The following is a 14,283-nucleotide window of genomic DNA, read 5'->3' on the forward strand; positions in this document are numbered from 1 at the left end:
ATTGTAAATGCTTTTTTTTCTCTTACGTGCATTCTGTACAGAAAGGAATATGTGTGCTCCTTTTTCTCAACATTGACAAAGCCAGTAAGGCATGCTTTACTGTGATAAACGATACTCCTGCTTACAACACATAGCAACTGCATTTGTGAATCCTTGTGTTTACATTTTATGGTATATTAGAGACAGATGCGCTAATGTTGCCAATGCTTGTTTAATGATATTTGGTATTCTTTTACACAGTTACAGGACAAATAAAATACACCTGGATCATGTTCAAGTCAATGTAATGAACTAAAAGAGGGTGTGTATAATATTTTGTGAGGCTCTTTTATATAGTCTAAACTATGTCTACACATAATTGATTTAGATCATATTTGCATGCCCCCAAAGGCCTCTTTTGTTTTATCGATCCTTAAGTGCATCAGATCTTGCTATCCTCAATATTAAAACTGAGAGGGAGACAGACCTTGGAATATCTTTTTCTCCGCAAACATGGGCAACAATATGACCCAAGACGGGGTCAACTACTTGTTTAGCGAATATTGAGCAAATCCTTATTTCCTGCTCCTGTTACTTGGAGACATTTAATAATTCGTTCCCTGCTGGAAGAAAATAAACATTTATTTTTCATACTAATCTTTCACTTTAATTCATAGTTTTGGTAGTTTAATTAGTGCTAGAAAGAAACTTCCTATGAAATACTATTGAACGCCAAATGTCTAAGCATGGGTGCATCTTAAAAACAGGACACTTCCTATTGATGAGTTACAAAAAATGTTTTTGTTGTCTGAAGATGCCCTGGCTTCTTGTTGTCAGAAATCAGTTAATAATCACTTCGGGCAACGATTCCCAAAATGAACTAAAGACTCAATCCTAAACTTACTACTATTTTGGTATTCACAGAATGCACTTACTACTTTTGGCATTCGCAGAATGAACTTACTACTTTTGGTATTCACAGAAGTTAGGATTTTGTCTTAAGACAAACTTAAGACAAACTTAAGACAGACTTAAGACAAAATCCTAACTTCTGTGAATACCAAAAGTAGTAAGTTCATTCTGTGAATGCCAAAAGTATTAAGTGCATTATGTGAATACCAAAATAGTATTAAGTTTAGGATTGAGTCTTAAGTTAATTCTGTGAATCGGGCCCTTCATACTTTTCTGGTTCAACCGCGAGATGAGAGGATGTTCACAGCATGTAAATCTATAAAAAGGTCAAGTCAAAAACCCACTGATAACAATAATTAACTTATTTGTCAGACTTTTTCTACATATTACCCAAGGTGGCTCAAGTAAGGGATCACTAATGACAAAACACACATTCTGCATGCATTGCTTGAGACTGGGACCTTTATGGAAATCAAATAACATTAGTTGCAAGGGATATATTTTCATTTTTATATGTATTAACTGTTCCCTGATGATACTCAAGCTGGCCTCTTTAACCCACAACAATTACTTAATAGTGAATGTTCTATATTTTCCAAAATACTCTTTTTTACATTTTAGCAGCAGATTTGATAAGTTTGCCTTTAGTAGGTGACTTTGCTGTTTCAAGGACAGCAATGCAAAAGAGTGTAGGAGATATTCAGACTACACTGCAGCAACCTACACATTTTTGTTGAAATTAAATGAAATTAAATTAAGTATTTGTAGAACGCTGACTGCCACTCCGATATGAGCCTCCTGGCGCTGGATTGGAGGTGAGAAGGAGCTCCGGTGACCTGAGATGAGAAAGAGACAGAATTCATCAGTGGCTCAGAAGATCCAAGTTTTCAAACTTTCCAGTATTGAGTTTTGATGTAAATGAAGATAAAAGGCTGATAATCAAGTATATGGCATTTATTATGCACTACAGAGAATAACTGGTGATCCCATCAGAAAGCAGGGAGCTAACTGACAAGGCAGAACAGGATAGAGAATGACATCAGGGAAATGGAATGTCAGGCTTAAAGGGATACAGCAAAACATAAGTATAGAAAATACAACATATCCTCTCCCCTTCATAAGGAAGAAGCAAAAGAAAAAAAAACGAAATACAAGCATATGCTCTTCATTACAGGGAGAGAACTTATTTGCAGACAAAATCGTGTAAGTAGCCTGGAGGTCTCCTCACCCTGTGAGCTCCCTGGGCGCTCACATCTTTGGGGAGAACCTCACGGCCAGGCTCAGCTTGGGCACTGGCTCCCTTAGAATGAATCTCACGGTCACATTCAGCCTTTTTGTACAACGCCACACGCCTCAAGTTCCAACTCTCACCGTTGAATAAAGTTATAAATCTTTTGTGGACAGACCTGACTTTAAATGGTCCCCTGAACTTTGTCAATCCAACGCCAACTCGACCAGGTTTGACTTTCACCCAATCATTTACTGCAATCTTACAACTTCCAACCGGATCACTCGCAACAGCAGGATTGTCAGGACCCACATTTAACAGCTCTTTCATCCAAGCAGCGACCAGCTTGGTTCCAGCAGAACGTCCCCTCATAACGTTAAAAGGAATCAATCCAGTCACACCATTTTCAGTAGTTCTGTAGGCCCAAACCAGGTCGTTAACCAACCCTCTCACGTCTAATCTGGAAGAGATTGCCATCTGAATTGCGCCCTTTACCATCCGGTTAGCCCTCTCAACTATTCCGTTCCCTTGAGGGTTGTAAAGTGAGGTTCTTGAGTGTGCAATGCCACACTTCTTCAAAAAATTAGCCATTTCTAGGGAAGTCAATTGCGTTCCATTATCGGTGACAATCCTTGTCGGGAAGCCTTCCTCTCTAAAAATGTCACTCAACACAGTGATAGTGTTAATCGTGGTGATCTCCTTCATAAATTTAACAACTAACCATTTTGAAGAAATATCGACTACCACCAACCCAAACCTCATATCTTGGCTCAGCTGGTGAAACGGGCCAATAAAATAAAGACATATAGTGTGCCATGGACACCCAGGGTCAACTATAGAGCCACAGCCAACGTGACTACCGACCTTAAGCCTCTTTTCACTCTCCAAGCAGTCGGTACATTTCTCTACCCACTGAGAGATTTCTGAGTCCATCCCAGGCCACCAAAAGTTCTCCCTTATTCTCCTCTTAGTGAGGGACTGGCCCAGATGGCCCTCGTGAGCTAACTTGAATAAAGTAAACCTCACATCCTGTGGAGGAATAAATTTGTCTTCCATTAAAATCAAGAAGCCGTCTCCATCCAAGACAGACAACTGTTCAAGTACTTTTAAATATGGTCGAAGAGCGGGGGACAGGCAACTCTCTCTCCTTGGACCCTTCACAATCAAGTCTTTTACCTCTCTTAGCACCACATCCTTATCCATAGAGGTGTTCCACAGGCTCTTACTAATCGCTCCAGAACAGATATCCACCACCTCATCCACAGCAGCTACAGACCCTTCGGAATTGAGTGATTCTACTCCCAACCTGTCTACCACCTCCCAAGGTAGTGGAAGTCTAGAGAGTCCATCTGCTTGGCAGTTCCTCCAACCCGGAATGTACTCAACCGTGTACAGGTACTCTTGGATCCTAGCAGCGAGTCTAGCTAACCTCGCAGAACCCTTCCCAGCTCCACCAGGTGACAGGATTTTAACCAAAGGTTTGTGGTCCGTCAGGAGTGTGAATTTGAACCCCCACAAATACATTCTGTAATACTCACAACCCCACGCTGCAGCTAAGGCTTCTCGTTCGATTATGGAGTAGTTCCTCTCAGCCGTTGTGAGTGTCCTTGAGGCAAAAGCGACAGTCTTAAGCCCAGACTCGTGCACTTGAGCCAACACCGCACCAACACCCACAGCACTCGCATCAACAGTCAAGACTGACCTACGGTTGGTATCAAATGGTGTAAGGATGCCCGCATCACAAATCTCCACCTTGATCCGTTTAAAACACTCTTCTTGCTCCGTACCCCACACAAACTTGCATCCCTTCCTCAACAACACCTTAATATTTTCAGTCTTCTCCGCAAAATCCCTCACAAACTTGGCGTAGTATTCAATGAGGCCGAGAAATGACCTCAATTGATCTTTGTCACCTGGAGCTGGTGCATTCCTAATAGAGTCTAATAAATCCCTCTTGGGTTTCACACCATCAACCGATAGGGTGTACCCAAGGTATTCAACTTCCTCCACTGCAAATTTACATTTCTCTTTTTTCAGAGTCAATCCAGCTTGTTCCATCCTCTCCAAGACAGTTTTTAAGATCACATTGTGCTCTTCGATAGTCTCTCCGAATATCAAAACGTCATCTTGGAAATACACAACGTTGTTCACCCCCTTCAGTACAGCCCCCATCATTCTTTGAAACACCCCAGCTGCAGAGGCAAGTCCGAAGGGCATACGAGTGAACTGATAAATGCCCTCAGTTGTTATGAAGGCTGTTAATGCCTTGGAATCCTGATGTAATTTTATCTGATGATATGCGCTGCGGAGGTCCAGCATCCTCGTCGCCATGTGATGTAAATGAAGATAAAAGGCTGATAATCAAGTATATGGCATTTATTATGCACTACAGAGAATAACTGGTGATCCCATCAGAAAGCAGGGAGCTAACTGACAAGGCAGAACAGGATAGAGAATGACATCAGGGAAATGGAATGTCAGGCTTAAAGGGATACAGCAAAACATAAGTATAGAAAATACAACAAGTTTCAGTTTGTAACTCCCTCAGATGCTTTGGCGATAGGTTCCAAGCTTTGGCACCAGGACGGCCAGTGTTTTCTTTCCCATTGTTTTGCCCCTAAATCTGGGGGGTTTGAGGAGATTGGCTGATGAGGACCTGAGGGTTCTGGTTGTAATGTAGGGGGGTGAACCTTTTTGAGAGGTACTTTGGTCCTTCTTTAAGTGAGGCTCTGAAGGTGATTACCAGAATTTTCAATAGTATTCTTTTTTGCAGAGGGAGCTAGTGAAGGGTTTTTAAAGCTGCGGATGCTGAATCCCTTCGCAGTAGTTTTAGGACCAGGAGCGCAGCCGTGTGTTGGACCACTTGGAGTCTTTTTAATGTTTGTTAATTGGCTCCTGCCAAGAGACTGTTGCAGTAGTCCAGTCGCAAGAGGATCAAGGCGACTGCTACAGTTTTCCTTGCAGTGAGTGGAATTAAACCCCAAATTTTTTTCAAAGATTTTATGATGCTGAAGCAGGTTCCTGCTACAGTCGTTGCTTGTGGCTGGAAGGTGAGCCCAGAGTCAAACTGTGCTCCTAAGTTTCTGGCAACCTGTACTGTATTAGGCAGAGGTGTTGTACCTTGAGGACACCACTCCCCAGGCACAAACAAGACTTCTTTCCCCATTGGTAGGATCTCAGTTTTATCGGTGTTGCACCTGAGGCAATTGTCCTTCATCCACTGGATGACCTCGGTAAGACATTTTTTTAAATTAACTTTGGCGTCCGTGGAATCTTAGTCTATTGATAGGATCCTTTGGGTGTCATCTGCTTAGGATGTAACTTCGATCCAAAATGATGCAATCAGGGAGATGAGTGGGGTCATGTAAATGTTAAACAGCAGCGTGCTTAGCGATGAACCTTGTGGCACTCCTGTTGTGATAGTGCGTTTGACCAAAAGGAAAGTTCCAAGGGACACAGCTGGTCTGTGATTGGAAAGAAAGGATTCTAGCCAGTCAAGTGTAGTATTAGAAATGCCCATGGCTGTGAATCTTGCCAGGAGGAAACTATGAGAAATAATATCAAATGCGGCCGACAGATCGAGTAAAATCAGCACAGCCTTCCTTCCTCTGTCGGCTATCATTTTTAGAGAATCCATGATTTCTAGGAGTGCGGACTCTGTAGAGTGCTTGGGCTGGAAGCCTGATTCCTGGAGGATGTTGGCATCCTCGATGAATTTGTTTAGCTCTTCGTAAAGACATTTTTCTGTAATTTTTCCTAGTAGGGGAAGTAAAGATATTGGACAGAGGTTGGAAAGGACCGAAGGGTCGATATTTTGCTTCTTTTTCAGGAGGTATAACTAGTGCTAGCTTCCATTCATCTGGCATTATACCTGAGCTTAATGAGGAATTAACAATTTGATTTATTATAGGGTTGACAGTGTCTAAGATCTGATGGAGAATCGCGGGTGGACGGGCATCTAAAGGAGAGCCTGATATACATGCTACCAGACACTGGTTCAAATGAACAGATGGAATAGCTGGTAGGAGCAGTGTCGTTCTCCAGGGCAGTATTCTGGTTACGGATACAGTCTGTTGTAAAATCATTTTGAATATTTTGGATTTTTTCTTCAAAGTAGGTTGAAATTTGATCACATAAGCTCTGGGACGGCGGAAGATCTGTCTGTAATGCTTTATGTTTGGTAAAGGACCTTACGACCGAAAAGATAACTTTTTGGTTTAGTTTTTCCTCCTGTATTTTGTTAGAGTAATACTCCTTTTTGGCTAGTTTAATGTGTGTATGGTAGAACTTTCTACTTATTTTTAGCGCTTTATTCTCTTGTGCGTCATAGCATCTTCTCCACTTACGCTCTTGTTGCTTGCATTGTTGATGTATTTGTGCAAAAGTGGGTGTAAACCAGGGGGATTTGTGGGTTTTTTGTTTTACATTCTTATTGGGCTTCTCTGGTGGGCTGAGTTTGTTGCTAATAGCAGTTAGCCAGGAGTGGAAAAGATGTGAGTCTATTGCAGTAGTGCCTTTTAATGCAGGGACCAGGGCCTGGGCCGTAGTCTCCAATTTAGGATTACGGGTGAGTTGTGTCCATTTACGCCGGGAGTAGAGGGCTGTAGATTGCTTGTCTAGATGAGAGGAACATAATTGTGATCAGACCATATCCGTTGGATAGGGGAATCTGTAGAAAGCAGGGTAAAGTTAGAGCAGACCCCGTCCAATGTGTGGCCAGCTCGGTGTGTGAGGGCACCAACCATCTGGTCCAGACCAAGTATTTCTGTTATTTGAAGGAAGCTGTCCAGATCTGGCTCATTCCTGTCTTCCAGGTGCAAATTGAAACCATCAAATAAGGTGAAGTTGGCATATCTCAATAGGAAATGGGCGAGAGTGTCTCCCAGTGAATCAGTAAAAGTGGTGTTGGGACCCAGTGGGAGGTGGATCAGGACTCCTGAAAAGGGCATGGAGGCATTTATTGAGCTGCAGAAGCCAAGACTTTCTTCTCCCTTGAAGTTTATAAAATGAAACTAACTACAACTTGCTTGTAATGCTAGACACAATTTTTAAAGAGCAGACCCTGGTTTAAGGTACATGTAAATTGTTCACCATCAATCAATTAATCAATCAGTCACTTGTAAAGCACACTACTTACCTGTGAGGGTCTCAAGGCGCTGAGGGGAGGGGGTGCTGCCACTGCTCAAAGAGCCAGGTCTTGAGAAGTCTTCTGAAGGTGAGCAGGTCTTGGGTCTGTCGCAGGTGGGTAGGGAGGGTGTTCCAGGTCTTGGCGGCGAGGAAGGAGAAGGATCTGCCGCCGGCGGTTGTTCGTTGGATGCAGGGTACGGTTGCGAAGGCGAGGCTGGCGGAGCGGAGCTGGTGGGTTGGGGTGTAGAAGCTGAGTCTGCTGTTCAGGTAGGCTGGTCCGGTGTTGTGGAGTGCTTTGTGTGCGTGGGTGAGAAGCTTGAAGGTGATCCTCTTGTTGACGGGGAGCCAGTGCAGGTGTCTCAGGTGGGGGGTGATGTGGCTGCGACGAGGGATGTTGAGGATCAATAGGGCGGATTAGGAAGAGTTCTTGGGTGTATACTTAGAAAATGCATTAGATGTGGCCAGGGAGAATAACAGTGCATTCAGTCTATTTACCTCACAATACAATGATTATATGATACAATAACAACACATTCAGTCTATTTACATCACAATACATGATTATATGATTACAATAACAACACATTCAGTCTATTTACATCACAATACATGATTATATGATACAATAACAACACATTCAGTCTATTTACATCACAATACATGATTATATGATTACAATAACAACACATTCAGTCTATTTACATGATACATGACACTAAAATGTACTTAAGGAGCAGCGGTTGAACATTCGACTTAGTAACACTCAGCCTATATGTGCAAAGAAGAGTCTGATTGGAGGGAAGCCTTGAGTGGCATTGATTTCTCCATAAAGAGAGAGAACTGAGTAATTCTTGAACTGTGCACAATGCAAAACATGGTTTGTTTTATATATTAGATTATCTATAAGAATGTAGGTCAAAGAACGAATGAGTGTGGAGGCCCTTTGTGAATCGGCCCCATTGTCTCATTTCATGGGGTTCCCTTTCACTCTTCTTTTTTCCTCATTTCATTATTTAGCTCTTTACCTTTCTCCATACTTCTCTTGTCTTACATGTTGTGTAATAAGACCACGTGTTTAGTTTGTAACCAGCATTGCACAGATCCACTTGCTATAAGGTTCAAGATGGTTTCAGATCCCACCTCAACTGGGCATTCTCTATCTTTCAGGTGTTGCCCACTAAACTACAAAATCTACAGACTATTATATATTATTATTGCAATTGAGGCAGTAACTAGCAATTGAATGAAAAATACTTGCATTTCCCATAACAAATGGTTGCACTTTCTGTAATATCTATATATATAAGAAAGAGTCACCACGTGTTCCCCTCAGGAGTTAAGTCAATTCGAACACATTTCAAACCTCCTGAATCAATTCATATCCAAAGACAAAATCTCGAATAGAGTTTTAAATCATCCACGAAACTGAAAGAAGATACCCTTATGCTGCTGGAGTGCACCTCCTCCAATACAATGAATTCTACGGGCCCGATTCACAGAATGAACTTAAGACTCAACCCTAAACTTACTACTATTTTGGGAATTCACAGAATGCACTTACTACTTTTGGCATTCACAGAATGCACTTACTACTTTTGGTATTCACAGAAGTTAGGATTTTGTCTTAAGTTTGTCTTAAGACAAACTTAAGTCAGACTTAAGACAGACTTAAGACAAACTTAAGTTAGGATTTTGTCTTAAGTCTGTCTTAAGTCTGTCTTAAGTTTGTCTTAAGTCTGTCTTAAGTCTGTCTGAAGGCAAACTTAAGACAAAATCCTAACTTCTGTGAATACCAAAAGTAGTAAGTTTGTTCTATGAATGCCAAAAGTAGTAAGTGCATTCTGTGAATACCAAAATAGTAGTAAGTTTAGGATTGAGTCTTAAGTTCATTCTGTGAATCAGGTCCTACATGTCTCTAAAGTCTGTACTATGGTTATGTGTCAGGGATCCTTATCCTCTCTTTGCCCTGCTTTATCATCATCTTCCTTCTGTGTTTCTTTTTTATTCAGACTCCTAAAAGATGTTCCAGACCGCTGCACCGCAGGCATTGATGCTGCCACGCAGATCCGCGGAGAAACATTCTTTTTTAAAGGTTTGTCTGTACAGAGTGTAATTATGTCAGCTAATTTTTAGTTTATGCACAATTATTTTAATTGCACCATAAGTCTCCACTTATCAAGCACAGTGAAGTCACCAAATACAGGTTTGTGCTATGCACGGGTACAAGACTAATAGCGCAATGCTGGGCAAGGTCATGCGTGTGAGTTACCCTCATATACATATCCACTCCGCTGTGGGAGGGGACTGTAAGGGTGGATGGGTGTGTGTGAGCCAGAGACGGTGAGCCGTCTTGATGGAGCAATCATGGAGGGTGAATTGGAGCCACTCCAGGAGGCGGATCTTGTTTGATGGTGGCTGGAGTTTATGGAGATTCGGTGGATGAGGGAAGCTAAGATAAACAAGCCAATGTAACATAGAATTGTGTTTTATGTTATTTGATTCATATATACGATAGATATCCATCATTATGACGAATTTCCAAAATGAAGAAAGTCAAACCGGTGGAAGCAGGCTGACAAAACTTCAATTCGAAGCCATATCAACATGATGAAATAATTTCCCATAACAACAAAAAGTTTCCATGGAAAACTTAAATGTAAATTTTCTTAAAAAAGGGTCTCAGAAGTCTTCTAGTTTCCCTTTTATGTCTGCTGTGGCCAGTGGCGTAACGAAAGTTGAAGGGGCCCGGGCCCCCCTGCAAGGTATACAGAGGGGCAGGGCCGGACTGGGAACCTGGGGGATTGCCCGGTGCCCACTATGGCCAGTTCGGGCCTGCAGAGGGGCCCGCTCTGGATTTAATCCGGAGCTCTCTGCCATGAGTACAATGCTGTGGGCCCCGCCCGCATCTCTGGGCCCCCATGTACTGCGGGGGATGCGGGGGCCTGTGTTACTCCCCTGGCTGGGGCCTGGTTGAAGGAAGAGGAAGATGGCATGGGGGAAGAAAAAAGAGTAGAGTGAAACTAAGGGAAGAGTCGGAAATTAAATGGGAATTGATGGTGGGAGTAGTGTAGATAGTATGGAGGCTTATTTGGAAGGCTTGGAAAATGAAACCCTCAGCGAAGGAAGGAAGTGGTTCCGTTCATAATTCTCTAATAGTAGATAGAAGATAGAAAGGATTGTGGTAGGGAGGTTAAGAAATGCAATTTGTTCATGAAGTATTTTCACCAAGTTGGTTTTGTCATCCTGGTTAAAACCCTTCTTGAAGAAAAATGTATCATAAAGGGTATGACAAAATAATTTGCCATACCAAGTTTTGTCAGGTAACTTTTCCATTGGAAACACTTATAACCATATAAAATTGCATGCCACCCAGGGTAGCCATGCTATTTTGGCATTTAGGTACATAGACCCAGTGAAGAGCTGTGGTCTGAGAGTTAAAGACAGAGGGCCCGATTCACAGAATGAACTTACTACTTTTGGTATTCACAGAAGATAGTATTTTGTCTTAAGTCTGTCTTAAGTCTATCTTAAGTCTGTCTTAAGTCGGTCTTAAGTCTATCTTAAGACAAAATCTTAACTTCTGTAAATACCAAGGGGGAGATTTACAAGCCCCTTGCGCCTCTTTTACGACGCTGTTGCGTCACTTTTGTGACGCAGAGGCAGCGCAAAAGATGCGCCATGGTGCGGGATATTTACAATGTGACGCATCTGGGAGATGCATCACGTTGTAAAGCCCTGCGTCAAAAGGAGGCGTTCTGGCGCAGGGGGGGGGGAGGCGTTCCAGCGCAGGAACGCCTCCTAAAAGTGGCTGGGGGCCCATGTTGCGTCAAAACCCTGTGCCTGCTTGAAGCAGGCGTAAGAATTGACGCAGCATTGTGAGAATAGGACCCCCTAGAGCATTGCTGGAGCAGTGTCGCGCTTGCAACGCAACTCCAGCAATGCGCCACTTTTACGGCACAGATGCGTCACGCATCTGTGCCGTTTTTGCCCCATGGTGTGCCGCATTGTAAATGCGGCGCATCCATGGTGGCAGAGGCATGGCGCACAATAAGTGGCGCATCCCTGCTGATATGCAGGGATGCGCCACTTATTGTAAATCTGCCCCGAAAAGTAGTAAGTTCATTCTGTGAATGCCAAAAGTAGTAAGTGCATTCTGTGAATACCAAAATAGTAGTAAGTTTAGGATTGAGTCTTTAGTTCATTCTGTGAATCGGACCCAGGGAAGATGAGCTATCCCAGGACCCATGTTTAGAACTGAGGAGCTGTGATAGGAGTGTGAAGTCTTGCCTGATACTATTCCCTTTATCTGATAGGTCGCTTTTTCTGGCGTTTAACCCATGCTCGCCACCTGACATCGCTGCGCCCTGCACGGATCCATGGCTTCTGGCATGGTCTCCCCAGTGGCCTAGAGAAGCTGGACGCAGTGTATGAGAGGCACCTGGACCATCGCATCCTCTTCTTTAGCGGTAAGAAGATCCCTGTGGGTGTCAGAAGTGTACAGAACTCAACAGAAAAGAGATCTTTGACCCTGTGACATTTATCTAAACATCAAGGATAACACATTCTTGGCAGGACTAGTGAATGTACTGGCCAAGATCAACAAAACATATCCCAGAATCACAAGTCTAACAAGAAGGTTTACTCAGCATTCATCATGTTAAGCTTATTGGGCACTGGTTTGTGTTGGTGCCAGGTCTTTCTGTGACAATATGGTGCTTTTCTGCAGCAGTCTCTGAAGTTTTTCCATACTGAACCACTCTTGATACACATGCTTTTTATGTACACGGGGAGATATTTCTCCTCCTGGACTCTTAGTACTAAATTATCCACAGGACAGCTCATTCACTATGGACACCACTTATGTTGGCCTGTGTTCTAATTGAGCAAATCAATGCTGTCAGGTGCATTAATCCAAATAAATGGAGTCCACAACACACAGTGAACACTGATCAGATTCGGATGATTAAGTCTGAAATCACAAAGTTCTGCTTAAATGAAAGAATTGGCTTTGTTTGCAATGATTAAATAAAAGCATACATTCCGCTAAATGATGTAGCACTGTTGTGTGCCACCTGACACTGGCTTCACTCAGAGCATACTACCTGTTTGCAAAAAATAGCAAACCCAACAATTAAAGAACATACTTGCCACTCAAACCTACAATGACTGACCACAAATGGCTGCTACCTAAAGATCAGAATTTACACCTGCTCACCTGCCATAAGCCAAATGTATGCAAAGCAGTGTTGTAAGCATTATACACACTCAATGTACCTATTCTTACCCTTGTTTTACAGCACTCTTGTAACCATCAGAGGTTGTTTAGTCCACACTATGCCAAGGCCTCATACATACATATAAATGTTGTTAATCATGGTAGTACAGTAGAATTACCATAGAAAATAGATAGAGAACAGCAACATCCACACAGATGCCCGGGTTTACTAAGATTTCATGCAACGCAATGACAAATGCCACATTTTGCAGACTCATTTTGCTTTGATGCTACTGACGTACAAACAGTCGGCCTATCGCAATGCTCAACCTCGTAACATGGTGCAGGGACAAGTGTGCTGTGTCTACCATAGAATGTGTACTGGACAGATACCCTTTGAGTAAAGTTTCCTATGACAAAGATAGAAGGGTCAGATGCATTGGATGTGAGCTGTGTACTGCAACACACAGGGAATGTGTTCGTTTCCAAGGGAAATCCATGCATTCTCTCTTGTTTTCACCTGCTTCCAGCAGATATTAGGTTTAGAAAGTCTGTCTCTCTTAGTAGATGGGGCTTTCAGTAAATCCTACGGGTGTGTGAGTTGATCCACCCCCACTAACACTCTTCACTAAAAAGGTGTACTGTGAAAAGTGCACCTTTGTAGTGGGAAGCACCTTTTGTGCTACATGGCATGCATGGTACTCTGCCATCTAGTGGTTAGGTCCCGAAGTGCTGGTTTATAAAAGCTTTATCCACTCTGAGATAGGGGGCAAGATATGCAGAGCCTGTGTGAGTCACTGTGATGTTGACCACAAGGTCACAATGTCTCCCTTTCAGATTCTTGTTTTTCTCCTCCACTTTACTCTTTCATTCTGGAAGTGGGAGGATTGCATATGAAGGTAGAAGAGTTTCAAACTCCAAAACCATTCTTACTGGTAAGTAACTGGTTTCTTTTACAGGATGAAATCTCTTTTAGATTCTCTTTGCATCAATTACTTAGTGGTATTATCTCTTCTGTGGCGGGGTTTTGATGAGAGAGAGAACAAAAAAAGCTACCTTCGTTCTGATTGTCCCACTGCTGCCTACAGTTATGCCGCTATACCTATGCAATAGTGCCTTGTAAGCGTGCTTTGATGACCATGTTGCTGCTTTACAAATGTCTTGTGACAAGACATTGGCCATGAACACTAGTGTTGCTCCTTCTTTCTGGTGGAATGTGCCTTTCTTCTCACCTTTAAAGTCTTATTTGCTAACTGGTATCAGAATGCAATAGCCTGTGCTATCCATCTTGCAATAGTACCTGATGTCTGTGGGGCGCACGCCATGAAAAAACATATGGTTCTTCTAATATCTTGTATTTTTAGCATATAGTACATTACTGCTCTCCTTAAATGTAGAGTGTGTAAGGCTCTCTCTGATGCATTCGGAAAAAAAGCCAGGAGAATTATAGCTTAGTAAATATGGAAGGATGAAACTACTTTAGGTGTGAACCTTAGGCAGCTGGAACCTATGTATGCCAGTGGCAGAGTGTTATATTCCCAAGCTAGGTCCATGTAGAGACTAAGGACTCTGCTTCTGAATGGGAAATGGACAGTGATGATGCTGGACAGTGTGGTAGAATTAACAATAGCTCGCCAGAACCTGATGGATTATCTGGGGGCAGTAGCGCTGAATGAGCATATGGTGGAAACACCTAATACAAGGGTAAGTGTCCCACAACGTTTATACAAAATAACCCTCTAAATGGAGGGGGACATACCCAGATAAGTAAAGGGTCTCTTTTGGGAGAACTTGACATATGGTTACGATATTCTTTTGGCCG

General features: G+C 42.6%; 1 protein-coding gene across 1 annotated transcript in view; it reads left to right on the forward strand.

The window, feature by feature from the left end:
* The window catches only part of LOC147734929 (matrix metalloproteinase-17-like), a 173,475-nt gene that overhangs the window by 134,515 nt on the left and 24,677 nt on the right, over positions 1-14,283 (forward strand). The window contains exons 7-8 of the mRNA XM_086953108.1: positions 9,256-9,338; positions 11,560-11,712. Coding sequence (XP_086809234.1) covers positions 9,256-9,338; positions 11,560-11,712 — 236 coding nt within the window. The remainder of the gene's footprint in view (positions 1-9,255; positions 9,339-11,559; positions 11,713-14,283) is intronic.

Source organism: Lissotriton vulgaris, chromosome 1_2 (assembly GCF_964263255.1).
Source record: "Lissotriton vulgaris chromosome 1_2, aLisVul1.2, whole genome shotgun sequence".
Lineage (NCBI taxonomy): Eukaryota > Metazoa > Chordata > Amphibia > Caudata > Salamandridae > Lissotriton > Lissotriton vulgaris.